Genomic DNA, 25,259 nt, shown 5'->3' on the forward strand with positions numbered 1-25,259 from the left:
CAATTTAATGGAGGAAATTTTAAACTTACTGCCATGTTCTTTCATTCGTGAGTCAGCTGTGTCAATATCTGTTTCAATTCTTGGTGAATAGATGTCTGTCCCTGGAAGCTTTTTGTCCAATGTCAGTTCTGGAACTGTAACACCTATTTCAGGTTTGAACATTCTTACATCAGCATCCAGTTTATCTACCATCTTTTGAAGTTGAATATCAGTTGATAGTATCTCTTTCTGGGGCATTTTCAGACCTTTATCTGGCTCTGACGTATCTATCCCTCCAACAACGAGATCAGCTTGTAACTTGTCTACCTTTATATTCACTTCTGGCAACATGATATCCCCATCTGATTTAGGTAGAGACGTGTCAGCCTTGGGCAACCTTATGTCAAGGCTCATTTTAGGAGATGTCAGTTCAGGTGTGTTAATCCCAATTGATGGCACTTTAAATGTAGGTATTTTTATTTTCTTTCCCATGTCTTTAATATCAACATCTGCACTGAGCACATCAACATCACCCTCTGTAGCAGCCACATCCAGCATTTCACACTTTACGTCCACCACTGGCTTTTCCAGTGAAATGTCCACCTCGGGCCTTTCCAATGAAATGTCCAAATCTGGCTTTTCCACTGAAATGCCCATCTCGGGCCTTTCCAGTGAAATGTCCTCCTCTGGCTTTGTCTGACCCAAATCTATGTCTTTTAATTTGAATGTGGGAAGACTCATTCCAAATGATGGCATTTTCATGGAGGGAATTTTGAACCTACTGCCATGTTCCTTCATTGTTAGGGTGGATGTGTCAACAACTCTATCAATTGTTTGGGTATGGATGTCAGTCCCTGGAGCCTTTTTGTCCAATGGCAGTTCTGGAGCTGAAACACCTATTTCTGGTTTCAACATCCTTACATCAGCATCCAATTTACCTTCCACCTTTTGAAGTTGAATATCAATTGATGGTATCTCTTTCTTGGGCTTAATCAGACCTATATCTGCCTCTGACATATCTTTTCTTCCAGTAATGAGATCAGTATTCAATTTCCCTTTAACCATTGGAAGTTCAATATTAATTGATGTTGTCTCTTTTTCGGGGATTTCAAAACCTGTATCTGGCTCTGACACACCTATACCTCCAGCATTTAGATCAGCTTTTGTCTTTCCTGCTTTCTTATCCCCTTCTGGTAACTTGATGTCCCCATCTGTTTTAGGCAGAGAAATGTCAACCTTGGGCAGGCTCACATCAATGTTCATTTTTGGAGATGTCAGGTCAGGTGCCTTAAACCCAATTGATGGCCTTTTAAATTTAGGTATTTTTATTTTCTTTCTTCTGCCTTTAATGTAAACATCTGCACTGAGCACATCAACATCACCCTCTGTAGCAGCCACATCCAGCATTTCACTCTTTACGTCCACTTCCGGCCTTTCCAGTGAAATGTCCACATCTGGCAGTTCCAATGTAATGTCTACATCTGGCTGTTCCAGTAAAATATCCACATCTGGCCTTTCCATTGATATATCCACATCTGACTTTTCCAGTGATATACCCACATCTGGCTTTTCCATTGAAATATCCAAATCTGGCTTTGAAAAACCATCATTCACAACTTTGCCTCTGAGGGTAGGAAGATTAATTCCAAGTGATGGCAATTTAATTGAGGGAATTTTAAATTTACTGCCACGTTCTTTCATTGCTGAGTCAGCTGTGTCAACATCTGTATCAATTCTTGGTGAAGAGATGTCAGTTCCTGCATCCTTTTTGTCGAATGTCAGTTCTGGAACTGTAACACCTATTTCAGGTTTGAACATTCTTACATCAGCATCCAGTTTATCTACCATCTTTTGAAGTTGAATATCAGTTGATGGTATCTCTTTCTGGGGCCTATTCAGACCTTTATCTGGCTCTGACGTATCTATCCCACCAACAACGAGATCAGCTTGTAACTTGTCTGCCTTTATATTCGCTTCTTGCAACATGATATCCCCATCTGATTTAGGGAGAGACGTGTCAGCCTTGGGCAACCTTACCTCAAGGCTCATTTTAGGAGATGTCAGTTCAGGTGCGATAATCCCAATTGATGGCACTTTAAATATAGGTATTTTTATTTTCTTTCCCTTGTCTTTAATATCAACATCTGCACTGAGCACATCAACATCACCCTCTGTAGCAGCCACATCTAGCATTTCACACTTTACGTCCACTTCTGGCTTTTCCAGTGAAATGTCCACCTCGGGCCTTTCCAATGAAATGTCCAAATCTGGCTTTTCCACTGAAATGCCCATCTCGGGCCTTTCTAGTGAAATGTCCTCCTCTGGCTTTTTCTGACCCAAATCCACGTCTTTTAATTTGAATGTGGGAAGACTCATTCCAAATGATGGCATTGTCATGGAGGGAATTTTGAACCTACTGCCATGTTCCTTCATTGTTAGGGTGGATGTGTCAACAACTGTATCAATTGTAGGGGTTTCGATGTCAGTCCCTGGAGCCTTTTTGTCCAATGACAGTTCTGGAGATGAAACACCTATTTCTGGTTTCACCATCCTTACATCAGCATCCAATTTACCTTCCATCTTTTGAAATTGAATATCAATTGATGGTATCTCTTTCTTGGGCTTAATCAGACCTATATGTGCCTCTGACATATCTTTTCTTCCAGCAATGAGATCAGTATTCAATTTCCCTTTAACCTTTGGAAGTTCAATATTAATTGATGTTGTCTCCTTTTCGGGGATTTCAAAACCTGTATCTGGCTCTGACACACCTATACCTCCAGCATTTAGATCAGCTTTTGTCTTTCCTGCTTTCTTATCCCCTTCTGGTAACTTGATGTCCCCATCTGTTTTAGGCAGAGAAATGTCAACCTTGGGCAGGCTCACATCAATGTTCATTTTTGGAGATGTCAGGTCAGGTGCCTTAAACCCAATTGATGGCCTTTTAAATTTAGGTATTTTTATTTTCTTTCTTCTGCCTTTAATATCAACATCTGCACTGAGCTCATCAACATCACCCTCTGTAGCAGCCACATCCAGCATTTCACTCTTTACGTCCACTTCCGGCCTTTCCAGTGAAATGTCCACATCTGGCTGTTCCAATGTAATGTCTACATCTGGCTGTTCCAGTAAAATATCCACATCTGGCCTTTCAAGTGATATATCCACATCTGACTTTCCCAGTGAAATATCCACATCTGGCTTTTCCAGTGCTATATCCACATCTGGCTTTTCCAGTGCTATATCCACATCTGGCTTTTCCAGTGATATTTTCACATCTGGATTTTCCAGTGATATACCCACATCTGGCTTTTCCATTGAAATATCCAAATCTGGCTTTGAAATACCATCAGACACAACATTGCCTTTGAGGGTAGGAAGATTAATTCCAAGAGATGGCAATTTAATGGAGGGAATTTTAAACTTACTGCCACGTTCTTTCATTGCTGAGTCAGCTGTGTCAACATCTATATCAATTATTGGTGAATAGATGTCAGTCCCTGGAAGCTCTTTGTCCAATGTCAGATCTGGAGCTGAAACACCTATTTCTGGTTTAAACATCCTTACTTCAGCATCCGATTTACCTTCAACCTTTTGAAGTTGAATATCAGTTGATGGTATCTCTTTCTTGGGCATTTTCAGACCTTCATCTGGCTCTGACGTATCTATCCCTCCAATAACGAGATCAGCTTGTAACTTGTCTGCCTTTATATTCGCTCCTGGCAACATGATATCCCCATCTGATTTAGGGAGAGACGTGTCAGCCTTGGGCAACCTTACGTCAAGTCTCATTTTAGGAGATGTCAGTTCAGGTGCGTTAATCCCAATTGATGGCACATTAAATGTAGGTATTTTTATTTTCTCTCTCATGTCTTTAATATCAACATCTGCACTGAGCACATCAACATCACCCTCTGTAGCAGCCACATCCAGCATTTCACTCTTTACATCCCCTTCATCCTTTTTATGAGAAATGTCCATAACTGGCCTTTCCAACGAAAAGTTAACATCTGGCTTTTCCAGTGAAATGCCCAACTCGGGCCTTTCCAGTGAAATATCCACTTCTGGTCTTTCCAGTGAAATGTCCTCCTCTGGCCTTTCCAGTGAAATGTCCACATCTGGCTTTGTCAGACCAAAATCTATGTCTTTTAATTTGAATGTGGGAAGACTCATTCCAAATGATGGCATTTTCATGAAGGGAATTTTGAACCTACTGCCATGTTCCTTCATTGTTAGGGTGGATGTGTCAACAACTCTATCAATTGTTTGGGTATGGATGTCAGTCCCTGGAGCCTTTTTGTCCAATGGCAGTTCTGGAGCTGAAACACCTATTTCTGGTTTCAACATCCTTACATCAGCATCCAATTTACCTTCCACCTTTTGAAGTTGAATATCAATTGATGGTATCTCTTTCTTGGGCTTAATCAGACCTATATCTGTCTCTGACACATCTTTTCTTCCAGCAATGAGATCAGTATTCAATTTCCCTTTAACCTTTAGAAGTTCAATATTAATTGATGTTGTCTCTTTTTCAGGGATTTCAAAACCTGTATCTGGCTCTGACACATCTATAACTCCAGCATTTAGATCAGCTTTTGTCTTTCCTGCTTTCTTATCCCCCTCTGGTAACTTGATGTCCCCATCTGTTTTAGGCAGAGAAATGTCAACCTTGGGCAGGCTCACATCAATGCTCATTTTTGGAGATGTCAGGTCAGGTGCCTTAAACCCAATTGATGGCCTTTTAAATTTAGGTATTTTTATTTTCTTTCTTCTGCCTTTAATGTCAACATTTGCAATGAGCATATCAACTTCACCATCTTTAGCAGCCACATCCAGCATTTCACTCTTTACGTCCACCTCCGGCATTTCCAGTGAAATGTCCACATCTGGCTGTTCCAATGAAATGTCTACTTCTGGCAGTTCCCGTAAAATATTCACATCTGGCCATTCAAGTGATATATCCACATCTGACTTTCCCAGTGAAATATCCACATCTGGCTTTTCCAGTGCTATATCCACATCTGGCTTTTCCAGTGATATTTTCACATCTGGCTTTTCCAGTGATATACCCACATCTGGCTTTTCCATTGAAATATCCAAATCTGGCTTTGAAATACCATCAGACACAACATTACCTTTGAGGGTAGGAAGATTAATTCCAAGAGATGGCAATTTAATGGAGGGAATTTTAAACTTACTGCCACGTTCTTTCATTGCTGAGTCAGCTGTGTCAACATCTGTATCAATTATTGGTGAATAGATGTCAGTCCCTGGAAGCTCTTTGTCCAATGTCAGATCTGGAGCTGAAACACCTATTTCTGGTTTCAACATCCTTACATCAGCATCCAGTTTATCTACCATCTTTTGAAGTTGAATATCAGTTGATGGTATCTCTTTCTTGGGCATTTTCAGACCTTTATCTGGCTGTGACGTATCTATCCCTCCAATAACGAGATCAGCTTGTAACTTGTCTGCCTTTATATTCGCTTCTGGCAACATGATATCCCCATCTGATTTAGGGAGAAACGTGTCAGCCTTGGGCAACCTTACGTCAAGTCTCATTTTAGGAGATGTCAGTTCAGGTGCGTTAATCCCAATTGATGGCACCTTAAATGTAGGTATTTTTATTTTCTTTCTCATGTCTTTAATATCAACATCTGCACTGAGCACATCAACATCACCCTCTGTAGCAGCCACATCCAGCATTTCACTCTTTACATCCCCTTCATCCTTTTTATGAGAAATGTCCATAACTGGCCTTTCCAACGAAAAGTTAACATCTGGCTTTTCCAGTGAAATGCCCAACTTGGGCCTTTCCAGTGAAATATCCACTTCTGGACTTTCCAGTGAAATGTCCTCCTCTGGCCTTTCCAGTGAAATGTCCACATCTGGCTTTGTCAGACCAAAATCTATGTCTTTTAATTTGAATGTGGGAAGACTCATTCCAAATGATGGCATTTTCATGGAGGGAATTTTGAACCTACTTCCATGTTCCTTCATTGTTAGGGTGGATGTGTCAACAACTCTATCAATTGTTTGGGAATGGATGTCAGTCCCTGGAGCCTTTTTGTCCAATGGCAGTTCTGGAGCTGAAACACCTATTTTAGGTTTGAACATCCTTACATCAGCATCCAATTTACCTTCCACCTTTTGAAGTTGAATATCAATTGATGGTATCTCTTTCTTGGGCTTAATCAGACCTATATCTGTCTCTGACACATCTTTTCTACCAGCAATGAGATCAGTATTCAATTTCCCTTTAACCTTTGGAAGTTCAATATTGATTGATGTTGTCTCTTTTTGGGTGATTTCAAAATTTGTATCTGGCTCTGACACACCTATACCTCCAGCATTTAGATCAGCTTTTGTCTTTCCTGCTTTCTTATCCACTTCTGGTAACTTGATGTCCCCATCTATTTTAGGCAGAGAAATGTCAACCTTGGGCAGGCTCACATCAATGCTCATTTTTGGAGATGTCAGGTCAGGTGCCTTAAACCCAATTGATGGCCTTTTAAATTTAGGTATTTTTATTTTCTTTCTTCTGCCTTTAATATCAACATTTGTAATGAGCATATCAACTTCACCATCTATAGCAACCACATCCAGCATTTCACTCTTTACGTCCACCTCCGGCCTTTCCAGTGAAATGTCCACATCTGGCTGTTCCAATGAAATGTCTACATCTGGCTGTTCCAGTAAAATATCCACATCTGGCCTTTCCATTGATATATCCACATCTGACTTTTCCAGTGATATATCCACATCTGGCTTTTCCAGTGATATACCCACATCTGTCTTTTCCATTGAAATATCCAAGTCTGGCTTTGAAAAACCATCATTCACAACTTTGCCTCTGAGGGTAGGAAGATTAATTCCAAGTGATGGCAAATTAATTGAGGGAATTTTAAATTTACTGCCACGTTCTTTCATTGCTGAGTCAGCTGTGTCAACATCTGTATCAATTCTTGGTGAATAGATGTCAGTTCCTGCATCCTTTTTGTCCAATGTCAGTCCTGGAACTGAAACACCTATTTCAGGTTGGAACATCCTTACATCAGCATCCAATTTACCCTCGATCTTTTGAAGTTGAATATCAATTGATGGTATCTCCTTCTTTGTAATTTTCAGACCTCCATCTGGCTCTGACGTATCTATCCCTCCAACAATAAGATCAGCTTGTACCTTGTCTGCCTTTATATTCCCTTCTGGCAACATGATATCACCATCTGCTTCAGGGAGAGAAATATCAGCCTTGGGCAACGTTACGTCAAGTCTCACTTTAGGAGGAGTCAGTTCAGGTGCCTTAATTCCAATTGATGGCACTTTAAATGGAGTTATTTTTATTTTCTTTCCCTTGTCTTTAATATCAACACCACCCTCTGTAGCAGTCACATCCAGCATTTCACTCTTTACGTCCATTTCCAGTGAAATGTCCACATCTGGATGTTCCAGTGAAGTATCCACATCTGGCCTTTCCAGTGAAATGCCCACATCTGGCTTTTCCAGTGATATATCCACATCTGGCTTTTTCAGTGATATATCCTCATCTGGCTTTTCCAGTGAAATATGCAAATCTGGCTTTGTCAGACCCTCAATCACATCTTTACCTTTGAAGGTAGGAAGATTAATTCCAAGTGATGGGAATTTAATTGAGGGAATTTTAAACTCACTGCCATGTTCTTTTATTCCTGTGTCAGCTGTGTCAACATCTGTATCAATTCTTGGTGAATAGATGTCTGTCCCTGGAGCCTTTTTGTCCAATGTCTGTTCTGGAGCTGAAACACCTATTTCAGGTTTGAACATCATTACGTCAGTATCCAATTTACCTTCCACCTTTTGAAGTTGAATATCAATTGATGGTATCTCTTTCTTAAGCATTTTCAGACCTTTGTCTGGCTCTGACGTGTCTATCCTTCCAACAATGAGATCAGCTGGTAACTTGCCTACCTTTATATTCCCTTCTGGCAAAATGATATCCCCATCTGTTTTTGGGAAAGACATGTCAGCCTTGGGCAAGCTTACGTCAAGGCTCATTTTAGGAGATGTCAGTTGAGGTGCCTTAATCCCAATTGCTGGCACTTTAAATGTAGGTATATTTATTTTCTTTCCCTCGTCTTTAATATCAACATCTACACTGAGCACCTCAACATTACCCTCTGTAGCAGACACATCCAGCATTTCACTCTTTACGTCCACCTCTGGCTTTTCCAGTGAAATGTCCTCCTCTGGCTTTTCCAGTGAAATGTCCACCTCTGGCTTTTCCAGTGAAATGTCCTCCTCTGGCTTTGTCTGACCCAAATCCACGTCTTTCAATTTGAATGTGGGAAGACTCATTCCAAATGATGGCATTGTCATGGAGGGAATTTTGAACCTACTGCCATGTTCCTTCATTGTTAGGGTGGATGTGTCAACAACTCTATCAATTGTAGGGGTTTCGATGTCAGTCCCTGGAGCCTTTTTGTCCAATGACAGTTCTGGAGATGAAACACCTATTTCTGGTTTCACCATCCTTACATCAGCATCCAATTTACCTTCCACCTTTTGAAGTTGAATATCAATTGATGGTATCTCTTTCTTGGGCTTAATCAGACCTATATCTGTCTCTGACACATCTTTTCTTCCAGCAATGAGATCAGTATTCAATTTCCCTTTAACCTTTGGAAGTTCAATATTGATTGATGTTGTCTCTTTTTGGGTGATTTCAAAATTTGTATCTGGCTCTGACACACCTATACCTCCAGCATTTAGATCAGCTTTTGTCTTTCCTGCTTTCTTATCCACTTCTGGTAACTTGATGTCCCCATCTATTTTAGGCAGAGAAATGTCAACCTTGGGCAGGCTCACATCAATGCTCATTTTTGGAGATGTCAGGTCAGGTGCCTTAAACCCAATTGATGGCCTTTTAAATTTAGGTATTTTTATTTTCTTTCTTCTGCCTTTAATATCAACATTTGTAATGAGCATATCAACTTCACCATCTATAGCAACCACATCCAGCATTTCACTCTTTACGTCCACCTCCGGCCTTTCCAGTGAAATGTCCACATCTGGCTGTTCCAATGAAATGTCTACATCTGGCTGTTCCAGTAAAATATCCACATCTGGCCTTTCCATTGATATATCCACATCTGACTTTTCCAGTGATATATCCACATCTGGCTTTTCCAGTGATATACCCACATCTGTCTTTTCCATTGAAATATCCAAGTCTGGCTTTGAAAAACCATCATTCACAACTTTGCCTCTGAGGGTAGGAAGATTAATTCCAAGTGATGGCAAATTAATTGAGGGAATTTTAAATTTACTGCCACGTTCTTTCATTGCTGAGTCAGCTGTGTCAACATCTGTATCAATTCTTGGTGAATAGATGTCAGTTCCTGCATCCTTTTTGTCCAATGTCAGTCCTGGAACTGAAACACCTATTTCAGGTTGGAACATCCTTACATCAGCATCCAATTTACCCTCGATCTTTTGAAGTTGAATATCAATTGATGGTATCTCCTTCTTTGTAATTTTCAGACCTCCATCTGGCTCTGACGTATCTATCCCTCCAACAATAAGATCAGCTTGTACCTTGTCTGCCTTTATATTCCCTTCTGGCAACATGATATCACCATCTGCTTCAGGGAGAGAAATATCAGCCTTGGGCAACGTTACGTCAAGTCTCACTTTAGGAGGAGTCAGTTCAGGTGCCTTAATTCCAATTGATGGCACTTTAAATGGAGTTATTTTTATTTTCTTTCCCTTGTCTTTAATATCAACACCACCCTCTGTAGCAGTCACATCCAGCATTTCACTCTTTACGTCCATTTCCAGTGAAATGTCCACATCTGGATGTTCCAGTGAAGTATCCACATCTGGCCTTTCCAGTGAAATGCCCACATCTGGCTTTTCCAGTGATATATCCACATCTGGCTTTTTCAGTGATATATCCTCATCTGGCTTTTCCAGTGAAATATGCAAATCTGGCTTTGTCAGACCCTCAATCACATCTTTACCTTTGAAGGTAGGAAGATTAATTCCAAGTGATGGGAATTTAATTGAGGGAATTTTAAACTCACTGCCATGTTCTTTTATTCCTGTGTCAGCTGTGTCAACATCTGTATCAATTCTTGGTGAATAGATGTCTGTCCCTGGAGCCTTTTTGTCCAATGTCTGTTCTGGAGCTGAAACACCTATTTCAGGTTTGAACATCATTACATCAGTATCCAATTTACCTTCCACCTTTTGAAGTTGAATATCAATTGATGGTATCTCTTTCTTAAGCATTTTCAGACCTTTGTCTGGCTCTGACGTGTCTATCCTTCCAACAATGAGATCAGCTGGTAACTTGCCTACCTTTATATTCCCTTCTGGCAAAATGATATCCCCATCTGTTTTTGGGAAAGACATGTCAGCCTTGGGCAAGCTTACGTCAAGGCTCATTTTAGGAGATGTCAGTTGAGGTGCCTTAATCCCAATTGCTGGCACTTTAAATGTAGGTATATTTATTTTCTTTCCCTCGTCTTTAATATCAACATCTACACTGAGCACCTCAACATTACCCTCTGTAGCAGACACATCCAGCATTTCACTCTTTACGTCCACCTCTGGCTTTTCCAGTGAAATGTCCTCCTCTGGCTTTTCCAGTGAAATGTCCACCTCTGGCTTTTCCAGTGAAATGTCCTCCTCTGGCTTTGTCTGACCCAAATCCACGTCTTTCAATTTGAATGTGGGAAGACTCATTCCAAATGATGGCATTGTCATGGAGGGAATTTTGAACCTACTGCCATGTTCCTTCATTGTTAGGGTGGATGTGTCAACAACTCTATCAATTGTAGGGGTTTCGATGTCAGTCCCTGGAGCCTTTTTGTCCAATGACAGTTCTGGAGATGAAACACCTATTTCTGGTTTCACCATCCTTACATCAGCATCCAATTTACCTTCCACCTTTTGAAGTTGAATATCAATTGATGGTATCTCTTTCTTGGGCTTAATCAGACCTATATCTGTCTCTGACACATCTTTTCTTCCAGCAATGAGATCAGTATTCAATTTCCCTTTAACCTTTGGAAGTTCAATATTGATTGATGTTGTCTCTTTTTGGGTGATTTCAAAATTTGTATCTGGCTCTGACACACCTATACCTCCAGCATTTAGATCAGCTTTTGTCTTTCCTGCTTTCTTATCCCCTTCTGGTAACCTGATGTCCCCATCTGTTTTAGGCAGAGAAATGTCAACCTTGGGCAGGCTCACATCAATGCTCATTTTTGGAGATGTCAGGTCAGGTGCCTTAAACCCAATTGATGGCCTTTTAAATTTAGGTATTTTTATTTTCTTTCTTCTGCCTTTAATGTCAACATTTGCAATAAGCATATCAACTTCACCATCTTTAGCAGCCACATCCAGCATTTCACTCTTTACGTCCACCTCCGGCCTTTCCAGTGAAATGTCCACATCTGGCTGTTCCAATGAAATGTCTACTTTTGGCTGTTCCAGTAAAATATCCACATCTGGCCTTTCAAGTGATATATCCACATCTGACTTTCCCAGTGAAATATCCACATCTGGCTTTTCCAGTGCTATATCCACATCTGGCTTTTCCAGTGATATTTTCACATCTGGCTTTTCCAGTGATATACCCACATCTGGCTTTTCCATTGAAATATCCAAATCTGGCTTTGAAATACCATCAGACACAACATTGCCTTTGAGGGTAGGAAGATTAATTCCAAGAGATGGCAATTTAATGGAGGGAATTTTAAACTTACTGCCACGTTCTTTCATTGCTGAGTCAGCTGTGTCAACATCTGTATCAATTATTGGTGAAGAGATGTCAGTCCCTGGAAGCTCTTTGTCCAATGTCAGATCTGGAGATGAAACACCTATTTCTGGTTTCAACATCCTTACATCAGTATCCAATTTACCTTCCACCTTTTGAAGTTGAATATCAGTTGATGGTATCTCTTTCTTGGGCATTTTCAGACCTTTATCTGGCTCTGACGTATCTATCCCTCCAATAACGAGATCAGCTTGTAACTTGTCTGCCTTTATATTCGCTCCTGGCAACATGATATCCCCAGCTGATTTAGGGAGAGACGTGTCAGCCTTGGGCAACCTTACGTCAAGTCTCATTTTAGGAGATGTCAGTTCAGGTGCGTTAATCCCAATTGATGGCACCTTAAATGTAGGTATTTTTATTTTCTTTCTCATGTCTTTAATATCAACATCTGCACTGAGCACATCAACATCACCCTCTGTAGCAGCCACATCCAGCATTTCACTCTTTACATCCCCTTCATCCTTTTTATGAGAAATGTCCATAACTGGCCTTTCCAACGAAAAGTTAACATCTGGCTTTTCCAGTGAAATGCCCAACTCGGGCCTTTCCAGTGAAATATCCACTTCTGGTCTTTCCAGTGAAATGTCCTCCTCTGGCCTTTCCAGTGAAATGTCCACATCTGGCTTTGTCAGACCAAAATCTATGTCTTTTAATTTGAATGTGGGAAGACTCATTCCAAATGATGGCATTTTCATGGAGGGAATTTTGAACCTACTGCCATGTTCCTTCATTGTTAGGGTGGATGTGTCAACAACTCTATCAATTGTTTGGGAATGGATGTCAGTCCCTGGAGCCTTTTTGTCCAATGACAGTTCTGGAGCTGAAACACCTATTTCTGGTTTCAACATCCTTACATCAGCATCCAATTTACCTTCCACCTTTTGAAGTTGAATATCAATTGATGGTATCTCTTTCTTGGGCTTAATCAGACCTCTATCTGCCTCTGACACATCTTTTCTTCCAGCAATGAGATCAGTATTCAATTTCCCTTTAACGTTTGGAAGTTCAATATTAACTGATGTTGTCTCTTTTTCAGGGATTTCAAAACCTGTATCTGGCTCTGACACACCTATACCTCCAGCATTTAGATCAGATTTTGTCTTTCCTGCTTTCTTATCCACTTCTGGTAACTTGATGTCCCCATCTGTTTTAGGCAGAGAAATGTCAACCTTGGGCAGGCTCACATCAATGCTCATTTTTGGAGATGTCAGGTCAGGTGCCTTAAACCCAATTGATGGCCTTTTAAATTTAGGTATTTTTATTTTCTTTCTTCTGCCTTTAATGTCAACATTTGCAATGAGCATATCAACTTCACCATCTTTAGCAGCCACATCCAGCATTTCACTCTTTACGTCCACCTCCGGCCTTTCCAGTGAAATGTCCACATCTGGCTGTTCCAATGAAATGTCTACTTCTGGCTGTTCCCGTAAAATATCCACATCTGGCCTTTCAAGTGATATATCCACATCTGACTTTCCCAGTGAAATATCCACATCTCGCTTTTCCAGTGCTATATCCACATCTGACTTTCCCAGTGAAATATCCACATCTGGCTTTTCCAGTGATATATCCACATCTGGCTTTTCCAGTGATATACCCACATCTGGTTTTTCCAATGAAATATCCAAGTCTGGCTTTGAAACACCATCATTCACAACTTTACCTTTGAGGGTAGGAAGATTAATTCCAAATGATGGCAATTTAATGGAGGGAATTTTAAACTTACTGCCATGTTCTTTCATTCCTGAGTCAACTGTGTCAACATCTGTATCAATTCTTGGTGAATAGATGTCAGTCCCTGCAGTCTTTTTGTCCAATGTCAGTCCTGGAACTGAAACACCTATTTCAGGTTGGAACATCCTTACATCAGCATCCAATTTACCTTCCATCTTTTGAAATTGAATATCAATTGATGGTATCTCTTTCTTAGGTATTTTCAGACCTCTATCTGGCTCTGACGTGTCTATGTCTCCAACAATGATATCAGATGGAAACTTGCCAGCCTTTTTATTCCCTTCTGGCAACATGATAACCCCATATGTTTTAGGGAGAGACATGTCAACCTTGGGCAACGTTACATCAAGTCCCATTTTAGGAGATGTCAGTTCAGGTGCGTTAATCCCAATTGATGGCACTTTAAATGTAGGTATTTTTATTTTCTTTCTCATGTCTTTAATATCAACATCTGCACTGAGCACATCAACATCACACTCTGTAGCAGCCACATCCAGCATTTCACTCTTTACGTCCCCTTCATCCTTTTTATGAGAAATGTCCATAACTGGCCTTTCCAACGAAAAGTTAACATCTGGCTTTTCCAGTGAAGTGCCCAACTTGGACCTTTCCAGTGAAATGTCCTCCTGTGGCCTTTCCAGTGAAATGTCCACATCTGGCTTTGTCAGACCAAAATCTATGTCTTTCAATTTGAATGTGGGAAGACTCATTCCAAATGATGGCATTTTCATGGAGGGAATTTTGAACCTACTGCCATGATCCTTCATTGTTAGGGTGGCTGTGTCAACAACTCTATCAATTGTTTGGGAATGGATGTCAGTCCCTGGAGCCTTTTTATCCAATGGCAGTTCTGGAGCTGAAACACCTATTTCAGGTTCCAACATCCTTACATCAGCATCCAATTTACCTTCCATCTTTTGAAGTTGAATATCAATTGATGGTATCTCTTTCTTGGGCTTAATCAGACCTATATCTGTCTCTGACACATCTTTTCTTCCAGCAATGAGATCAGTATTCAATTTCCCTTTAACCTTTGGAAGTTCAATATTGATTGATGTTGTCTCTTTTTGGGTGATTTCAAAATTTGTATCTGGCTCTGACACACCTATACCTCCAGCATTTAGATCAGCTTTTGTCTTTCCTGCTTTCTTATCCCCTTCTGGTAACTTGATGTCCCCATCTATTTTAGGCAGAGAAATGTCAACCTTGGGCAGGCTCACATCAATGCTCATTTTTGGAGATGTCAGGTCAGGTGCCATAAACCCAATTGATGGCCTTTTAAATTTAGGTATTTTTATTTTCTTTCTTCTGCCTTTAATATCAACATTTGTAATGAGCATATCAACTTCACCATCTATAGCAGCCACATCCAGCATTTCACTCTTTACGTCCACCTCCGGCCTTTCCAGTGAAATGTCCACATCTGGCTGTTCCAATGAAATGTCTACATCTGGCTGTTCCAGTAATATATCCACATCTGGCCTTTCCATTGATATATCCACATCTGACTTTTTATGTGATATATCCACATCTGGCTTTTCCAGTGATATACCCACATCTGTCTTTTCCATTGAAATATCCAAGTCTGGCTTTGAAAAACCATCATTCACAACTTTGCCTCTGAGGGTAGGAAGATTAATTCCAAGTGATGGCAAATTAATTGAGGGAATTTTAAATTTACTGCCACGTTCTTTCATTGCTGAGTCAGCTGTGTCAACATCTGTATCAATTCTTGGTGAATAGATGTCAGTTCCTGCATCCTTTTTGTCCAATGTCAGTCCTGGAACTGAAACACCTATTTCAGGTTGGAACATCCTTACATCAGCATCCAATTTAACCTCGATCTTTTGAAGTTGAATATCAATTGATGGTATCTCCTTCTTTGTAATTTTCAGACCTCCATCTGGCTCTGACGTATCTATCCCTCCAACAATAAGATCAGCTTGTACCTTGTCTGCCTTTATATTCCCTTCTGGCAACATGATATCACCATCTGCTTCAGGGAGAGAAATATCAGCCTTGGGCAACGTTACGTCAAGTCTCACTTTAGGAGGAGTCAGTTCAGGTGCCTTAATTCCAATTGATGGCACTTTAAATGGAGTTATTTTTATTTTCTTTCCCTTGTCTTTAATATCAACACCACCCTCTGTAGCAGTCACATCCAGCATTTCACTCTTTACGTCCATTTCCAGTGAAATGTCCACATCTGGATGTTCCAGTGAAGTATCCACATCTGGCCTTTCCAGTGAAATGCCCACATCTGGCTTTTCCAGTGATATATCCACATCTGGCTTTTTCAGTGATATATCCTCATCTGGCTTTTCCAGTGAAATATGCAAATCTGGCTTTGTCAGACCCTCAATCACATCTTTACCTTTGAAGGTAGGAAGATTAATTCCAAGTGATGGGAATTTAATTGAGGGAATTTTAAACTCACTGCCATGTTCTTTTATTCCTGTGTCAGCTGTGTCAACATCTGTATCAATTCTTGGTGAATAGATGTCTGTCCCTGGAGCCTTTTTGTCCAATGTCTGTTCTGGAGCTGAAACACCTATTTCAGGTTTGAACATCATTACGTCAGTATCCAATTTACCTTCCACCTTTTGAAGTTGAATATCAATTGATGGTATCTCTTTCTTAAGCATTTTCAGACCTTTGTCTAGCTCTGACGTGTCTATCCTTCCAACAATGAGATCAGCTGGTAACTTGCCTACCTTTATATTCCCTTCTGGCAAAATGATATCCCCATCTGTTTTTGGGAAAGACATGTCAGCCTTGGGCAAGCTTACGTCAAGGCTCATTTTAGGAGATGTCAGTTGAGGTGCCTTAATCCCAATTGCTGGCACTTTAAATGTAGGTATATTTATTTTCTTTCCCTTGTCTTTAATATCAACATCTACACTGAGCACCTCAACATTACCCTCTGTAGCAGACACATCCAGCATTTCACTCTTTACGTCCACCTCTGGCTTTTCCAGTGAAATGTCCTCCTCTGGCTTTTCCAGTGAAATGACAACCTCTGGCTTTTCCAGTGAAATGTCCTCCTCTGGCTTTGTCTGACCCAAATCCACGTCTTTTAATTTGAATGTGGGAAGACTCATTCCAAATGATGGCATTGTCATGGAGGGAATTTTGAACCTACTGCCATGTTCCTTCATTGTTAGGGTGGATGTGTCAACAACTATATCAATTGTAGGGGTTTCGATGTCAGTCCCTGGAGCCTTTTTGTCCAATGACAGTTCTGGAGATGAAACACCTATTTCTGGTTTCACCATCCTTACATCAGCATCCAATTTACCTTCCACCTTTTGAAGTTGAATATCAATTGATGGTATCTCTTTCTTGGGCTTAATCAGACCTATATCTGTCTCTGACACATCTTTTCTTCCAGCAATGAGATCAGTATTCAATTTCCCTTTAACCTTTGGAAGTTCAATATTGATTGATGTTGTCTCTTTTTGGGTGATTTCAAAATTTGTATCTGGCTCTGACACACCTATACCTCCAGCATTTAGATCAGCTTTTGTCTTTCCTGCTTTCTTATCCCCTTCTGGTAACTTGATGTCCCCATCTGTTTTAGGCAGAGAAATGTCAACCTTGGGCAGGCTCACATCAATGCTCATTTTTGGAGATGTCAGGTCAGGTGCCTTAAACCCAATTGATGGCCTTTTAAATTTAGGTATTTTTATTTTCTTTCTTCTGCCTTTAATGTCAACATTTGCAATAAGCATATCAACTTCACCATCTTTAGCAGCCACATCCAGCATTTCACTCTTTACGTCCACCTCCGGCCTTTCCAGTGAAATGTCCACATCTGGCTGTTCCAATGAAATGTCTACTTTTGGCTGTTCCCGTAAAATATCCACATCTGGCCTTTCAAGTGATATATCCACATCTGACTTTCCCAGTGAAATATCCACATCTGGCTTTTCCAGTGATATATCCACATCTGGCTTTTCCAGTGATATACCCACATCTGGTTTTTCCAATGAAATATCCAAGTCTGGCTTTGAAACACCATCATTCACAACTTTACCTTTGAGGGTAGGAAGATTAATTCCAAATGATAGCAATTTAATGGAGGGAATTTTAAACTTACTGCCATGTTCTTTCATTCCTGAGTCAGCTGTGTCAACATCTGTATCAATTCTTGGTGAATAGATGTCAGTCCCTGCAGTCTTTTTGTCCAATGTCAGTCCTGGAACTGAAACACCTATTTCAGGTTGGAACATCCTTACATCAGCATCCAATTTACCTTCCATCTTTTGAAATTGAATATCAATTGATGATATCTCTTTCTTAGGTATATTCAGACCTCTATCTGGCTCTGACGTGTCTATGTCTCCAACAATGATATCAGATGGAAACTTGCCAGCCTTTTTATTCCCTTCTGGCAACATGATATCCCCATCTGTTTTAGGGAGAGACATGTCAACCTTGGGCAACGTTACATCAAGTCCCATTTTAGGAGATGTCAGTTCAGGTGCGTTAATCCCAATTGATGGCACTTTAAATGTAGGTATTTTTATTTTCTTTCTCATGTCTTTAATATCAACATCTGCACTGAGCACATCAACATCACACTCTGTAGCAGCCACATCCAGCATTTCACTCTTTACGTCCCCTTCATCCTTTTTATGAGAAATGTCCATAACTGGCCTTTCCAACGAAAAGTTAACATCTGGCTTTTCCAGTGAAGTGCCCAACTTGGGCCTTTCCAGTGAAATGTCCACCTCTGGTCTTTCCAGTGAAATGTCCTCCTCTGGCTTTTCCAGTGAAATGTCCACATCTGGCTTTGTCAGACCAAAATCTATGTTTTTTAATTTGAATGTGGGAAGACTCATTCCAAATGATGGCATTTTCATGGAGGGAATTTTGAACCTACTGCCATGATCCTTCATTGTTAGGGTGGATGTGTCAACAACTCTATCAATTGTTTGGGAATGGATGTCAGTCCCTGGAGCCTTTTTGTCCAATGGCAGTTCTGGAGCTGAAACACCTATTTCAGGTTCCAACATTCTTACATCAGCATCCAATTTACCTTCCACCTTTTGAAGTTGAATATCAATTGATGGTGTCTCTTTCTTGGGCTTAATCAGACCTATATCTTCCTCTGACACATCTTTTCTTCCAGCCATGAGATCAGCATCCATTTTCCCCTTAACCTTTGGAAGTTCAATATTAATTGATGTTGTCTCTTTTTCGGGGATTTCAAAACCTGTATCTGGCTCTGACACACCAATACCTCCAGCATTTAGATCAGCTTTTGTCTTTCCTGCTTTCTTATCCCCTTCTGGTAACTTGATGTCCCCATCTGTTTTAGGCAAAGAAATGTCAACCTTGGGCAGGCTCACATCAATGTTCATATTTGGAGATGTCAGGTCAGGTGCCTTAAACCCAATTGATGGCCTTTTAAATTTAGGTATTTTTATTTTCTTTCTTCTGCCTTTAATGTCAACATTTGCAATGAGCATATCAACTTCACCATCTTTAGCAGCCACATCCAGCATTTCACTCTTTAGGTCCACCTCCGGCCTTTCCAGTGAAATGTCCACATCTGGCTGTTCCAATGAAATGTCTACATCTGGCTGTTCCAGTAAAATAACCACATCTGGCCTTTCAAGTGATATATCCACATCTGACTTTTCCAGTGAAATATCCACATCTGGTTTTTCCAGTGAAATATCCACATCTGGCTTTTCCAGTGATATATCCACATCTGGCTTTTCCAGTGATATACCCACATCTGGTTTTTCCATTGAAATATCCAAGTCTGGCTTTGAAACACCATCATTCACAACTTTACCTTTGAGGGTAGGAAGATTAATTCCAAATGATGGCAATTTAATGGAGGGAATTTTAAACTTTCTGCCATGTTCTTTCATTTCTGAGTCAGCTGTGTCAACATCTGTATCAATTCTTGGTGAATAGATGTCAGGCCCTGCAGTCTTTTTGTCCAATGTCAGTCCTGGAACTGAAACACCTATTTCAGGTTGGAACATCCTTACATCAGCATCCAATTTACCTTCCATCTTTTGAAATTGAATATCAATTGATGGTATCTCTTTCTTGGGTATTTTCAGACCTCTATCTGGCTCTGACGTGTCTATGTCTCCAACAATGATATCAGATGGTAACTTGCCAGCCTTTATATTCCCTTCTGGCAACATGATATCCCCCTCTGTTTTAGGGAGAGACATGTCAACCTTGGGCAACGTTACATCAAGTCCCATTTTAGGAGATGTCAGTTCAGGTGCCTTAATCCCAATTGATGGCACTTTAAATTTAGGTATTTTTATTTTCTTTCTCATATCTTTAATATCAACATCTGCACGGAGCACATCAACATCACACTCTGTAGCAGCCACATCCAGCATTTCACTCTTTACGTCCCCTTCATCCTTTTTATGTGAAATGTCCATAACTGGCCTTTCCAATGAAAAGTTAACATCTGGCTTTTTCAGTGAAGTGCCCAACTTGGGCCTTTCCTGTGAAATGTCCACCTCTGGTCTTTCCAGTGAAATGTCCTCCTCTGGCTTTTCCAGTGAAATGTCAACATCTGGCTTTGTCAGACCAAAATCTATGTTTTTTAATTTGAATGTGGGAAGACTCATTCCAAATGATGGCATTTTCTTGGAGGGAATTTTGAACCTACTGCCATGATCCTTCATTGTTAGGGTGGCTGTGTCAACAACTCTATCAATTGTTTGGGAATGGATGTCAGTCCCTGGAGCCTTTTTGTCCAATGGCAGTTCTGGAGCTGAAACACCTATTTCAGGTTCCAACATCCTTACATCAGCATCCAATTTACCTTCCACCATTTGAAGTTGAATATCAATTGATGGTATCTCTTTCTTGGGCTTAATCAGACCTATATCTGCCTCTGACACATCTTTTCTTCCAGCAATGAGATCAGCATCCAATTTCCCTTTAACCTTTGGAAGTTCAATATTGATTGATGTTGTCTCTTTTTGGGTGATTTCAAAATTTGTATCTGGCTCTGACACACATATACCTCCAGCATTTAGATCACCTTTTGTCTTTCCTGCTTTCTTATCCCCTTCTGCTAACTTGATGTCCCCATCTGTTTTAGGCAGAGAAATGTCAACCTTGGGCAGGCTCACATCAATGCTCATTTTTGGAGATGTCAGTTCAGGTGCCTTAAACCCAATTGATGGCCTTTTAAATTTAGGTATTTTTATTTTCTTTCTTCTGCCTTTAATATCAACATTTGTAATGAGCATATCAACTTCACCATCTATAGCAGCCACATCCAGCATTTCACTCTTTACGTCCACCTCCGGCCTTTCCAGTGAAATGTCCACATCTGGCTGTTCCAATGTAATGTCTACATCTGGCTGTTCCAGTAAAATATCCACATCTGGCCTCTCCAGTGATATATCCACATCTGACTTTTCCAGTGATATATCCACATCTGGCTTTTCCAGTGAAATGCCCACATCTGGCTTTTCCAGTGATATATCCACATCTGGCTTTTTCAGTGATATATCCACATCTGGCTTTTCCAGTGAAATATGCAAATCTGGCTTTATCAGACCCTCATTCACATCTTTACCTTTGAAGGTCGGAAGATTAATTCCAAGTGATGGGAATTTCATTGAAGGAATTTTAAACTCACTTCCATGATCTTTTATTCCTGAGTCAGCTGTGTCAACATCTGTATCAATTCTTGGTGAATAGATGTCAGTCCCTGGAGCCTTTTTGTCCAATGTCTGTTCTGGAGCTGAAACATCTATTTCAGGTTTGAACATCATTACATCAGTATCCAATTTACCTTCCATCTTTTGAAGTTGAATATCAATTGATGGTATCTCTTTCTTAAGCATTTTCAGACCTTTGTCTGGCTCTGACGTGTCTATCCTTCCAACAATGAGATCAGCTGGTAACTTGCCTACCTTTATATTCCCTTCTGGCAAAATGTTATCCCCATCTGTTTTTGGGAAAGACATGTCAGCCTTGGGCAAGCTTACGTCAAGGCTCATTTTAGGAGATGTCAGTTGAGGTGCCTTAATCCCAATTGCTGGCACTTTAAATGTAGGTATTTTTATTTTCTTTCCCTTGTCTTTAATATCAACATCTGCACTGAGCACCTCAACATCACCCTCTGTAGCAGCCACATCCAGCATTTCACACTTTACGTCCACCTCTGGCTTTTCCAGTGAAATGTCCTCCTCTGGCTTTTCCAGTGAAATGTCCACCTCTGGCTTTTGCAGTGAAATGTCCTCCTCTGGCCTTTCCAGTGAAATGTCCACATCTGTCTTTGTCAGACCAAAATCTACGTCTTTTAATTTGAATGTGGGAAGACTCATTCCAAATGATGGCATTTTCATGGAGGGAATTTTGAACCTACTGCCATGTTCCTTCATTGTTAGGGTGGATGTGTCAACAACTCTATCAATTGTTTGGGAATGGATGTCAGACCCTGGAGCTTTCTTGTCCACTCTCGTTTCTGATGTTGAATCGTCTCGATCAGTCTGCAACATCCTCACATCAATATCCAGTTTACCTTCCACTTTTGGATGTGTGTTGTCTCTTGATTGTTTTTCAATCTCGCGTGTTTTTAAACCATCTTCTGGCTCCTCTACCTGTTTGACCCTGGCATAGAGTTCTGTTTGAAACTTCCTTTCTTCATCTTGCTCCATCAACTTTACATCTTGATCAAGTTTTGCATGACTAGTCACATATTTGTGTAGGCTGGGATTCAAAGTAATATTTGGAGTTGTGATATCGGACACGGTAATTTCCAATTTTGTTCTGCTTGAAATTTCGGCTGGTTTGGCTTGTAAGTGTATTTTTGCATCTTTTTGTTCAAATTGGGCAAGTTCTTGTTTATGCTTTTTATTTTTTGATTTTTGGCTTCTACTTCCTTCCTTGGTTTCTTGGCTTGGAATTTCTTTTGAATTATTTGCATAGTTGGTTTCCTGACCTGCTGTCATCAGCTCCCTTTCTCTGATGTCACCTTGAAACTTGTTCTGTGAAATTCTGCCATTCTGTTTCTTCTTACTGATATCCATGCTTCGAACGATAGTTTGCTGTTCATTTGGTCCACTCTTGCTTTCACTCTCCATCGTACTGGTCACCATTTTCACTTGTGTTGTCTCATGATCTGTGCTTCGTTTTGAAATGCTAACTTTCATCAGATTGACATCAATTGCAACGGTAGAAGACTTGGATTGAGTTGTAGATGTTTTCTCTTTGGGCATTTTCATTTTTGCTTCTTTTATTTTCTGTTGCCTCTCAATCTTGTCTTTTTTGTTTATTGTTTCAGATGTTTGAATTGAAATATCAGTGATGTCTACTTCATGTTTCTTTGGTAATGGTATAACCTCATCTTTTACATCTGTAATGCTAAATTCTTTTTGTGAAATATCCTGTCTCATCGTTTGAGAGCATGTTCTCTCCTCATCAATATCTTGTGTTGTAGGAATTGGTTCTGGAAGTACAAATTTTGCTACTTTGAGTTTCGGCAATATGACTTTAGATTTACTGTTCACTTTGTCCCATTCCATTTGTTCACTTTGGTTATCCAGTATTTGTTTACTTTGTCTTGTAGTTATCATTAAGGTGTCTATTGATTTTAATGGTGTAACATCCACTTTTGTTTGCACATCACATTCCACAGCAGTAGAATTCGTGATTCCAATCAAAATTTCTTGCTTTTCATCGTCAGAAGTTTCTTTTTTCCCTGTGTTTATCTCTCTTTGTGGTAGTTTTAATTTTCCTCTTTGTTTCACTTTTTGGGGTGTTTCCATTGATTTCAAATGATATTCTCTATCTGTGCATGTCACGGTAATGCCATGTTCATCATATTCTTCTGGTTCCGATAAGCTGCGAGATCTTCCTAGTTTCTTTGACTTTTTGAAAGCTGAAAACTTGGGACAAGAAAAGGTGGCATCGTGCCCTTCTTCCTTCTTTGTCTTCCCTTTCTGAATGATTCCTTGAATTTCTGGACCTTCTGCATTAAATTCTTCAGAAATATCTCTTCTTTTTGATTTACTTCCATAGAGTTTCATTAAAAAATCTTCTTCGGGTCCCTAGGAGAAAATAGGGAGAGTTATTTTCTCTCTTTTAGTCTGGAGTTAATCCATGAGGTAGAGAGGCAGGCACGTAAACATTGGCTGGTTATTGAATGTGAAACTTAGCTTATTTATTAGAATAGACCGACATCCTTTGGCATATATTAGTTACTTAATGTAAAACATAGCAAAACGTTTGACCTTATCTTTAACAAAGAAGTATCTTGAATATATTGTAAAATTTTGTCATGCATATTTGTGCATCTTGAGATCCTATTGTTATTTTTAATGCCTACTAGAACATATGAAAAGGAACAGTTGTATGGGATAAGGAGTAGGTACAAAAGACACTTGAGCCTGTATTGGCATTCAATAATTATACATTTTTAAAATCTTTTTCCTGCCAAATCTCATACCCTTGATTTCCCTATAAACAAAAGTATGTCTTAGCCTTAAATATATTAAATGACTCAACAGCAACTTCTGCCTGGAATAAAAATATTAAATAAATAATAGCCTCACTTCAACCCTTCAAGAGAAGAAACTCTTCTTCATCACAATCTAATGAGGTATTGGCTAGCCTGCAAACATTTCTGTGTACAATGTGAAGAATAGCTAGTACAGCTCAGAATCAGAATTTATTGTTACCAAATTCATTGTTATGTGGCCGCATCACAGTGTAAACATTTATATCATCCACCTTACAAAATACATAAAAATAGTGCAAGAAAATGTCAAAGTAATGCAATGTCTGTGGTTCATTGCTCATTCGGGAATCTGAAGACAGAAGGAAAGAATTAAGTCAGAAAATGATGATCATTTCATTATTTGCAGACCCCAATTATAATATGTTTCAGATGGCCTGATATCTCTGCTTCCATTGCATCACAAACAGAAATCATCCAGTGTTTGAGTGCTGCAGTAAAAACTCAAACTGTTCCATCAAGGTGCAATTCATTAGGGTGTTTTCAAAATCAAAAGGACTGCTTTGTTTGGTTGCCAAAACAAAGGGTGTGAGTATTCATCTTATTCTGGCTTTTGGAAAGGTTTTGGAGATGAAGGGGATCATTGCTCATTGTAGAATACTCAGCCACTGAATGTTTATGTTGCTGATGCACCATCAATTACTTCAAAGACTGGAAGTTGTAGAGAAACTGATCAGCTTTTATTCACAACAGAACAGAGGGACGTGCATGCTGGTCAACTGTCCTGGACTGAGGAGAGGTTGTGGCACAGTCACCTTTATTCAGTGGGAGGAGCCTCAGGCACAGTCACCAAGGGGTGTGTCCTAACACATCCAAATATATATACAGTGGTTTCCACATTCACCCCTTGTTTTAGAAAGAGTCCAGCAGGGTGAAATGTTGTTACAAATTGAGTCTTTTGAGTGGTCTGGTCTGCCATTGCGACCGTCATAGTACCGGCTGCAGCACAGCATTTGAATCCTAGACAGTATGGAAAACCTATATGTTGCCATTGACATAGGCTTGGTGGATGTGTGGCGCCGAATCTGGCATGTCATCTATTGGGGCAAGGGTAACGTACCATGACATTGGTGCATCATGGATAGCGGTAGATGAAGGGGTTGCGAGGTGCTCGGCAATGGTCTCAGGGACTCCTGAAGTTATCAGGTCCCGAATGGAGACCATGTCCTCGCACCCATCGGGGTATTCTACATGGGCATATTG

The 25,259-nt window shown here is 40.1% G+C and overlaps 1 protein-coding gene across 1 annotated transcript in view; it reads right to left on the bottom strand.

Annotated features, from left to right (window-relative positions):
* Nucleotides 1-24,987, bottom strand: part of LOC138752865 (neuroblast differentiation-associated protein AHNAK-like) — a 46,369-nt gene extending 21,382 nt beyond the window's left edge. The window contains exons 1-3 of the mRNA XM_069915483.1: nt 24,901-24,987; nt 19,171-23,589; nt 307-19,062 (exon numbers count right to left, since the gene is read on the bottom strand). Of these exons, the coding sequence (XP_069771584.1) occupies nt 307-19,062; nt 19,171-23,589; nt 24,901-24,987 (23,262 nt within the window). The remainder of the gene's footprint in view (nt 1-306; nt 19,063-19,170; nt 23,590-24,900) is intronic.
* Nucleotides 24,988-25,259: the final 272 nt, after the last annotated feature.

Source organism: Narcine bancroftii, chromosome 2 (assembly GCF_036971445.1).
Source record: "Narcine bancroftii isolate sNarBan1 chromosome 2, sNarBan1.hap1, whole genome shotgun sequence".
Lineage (NCBI taxonomy): Eukaryota > Metazoa > Chordata > Chondrichthyes > Torpediniformes > Narcinidae > Narcine > Narcine bancroftii.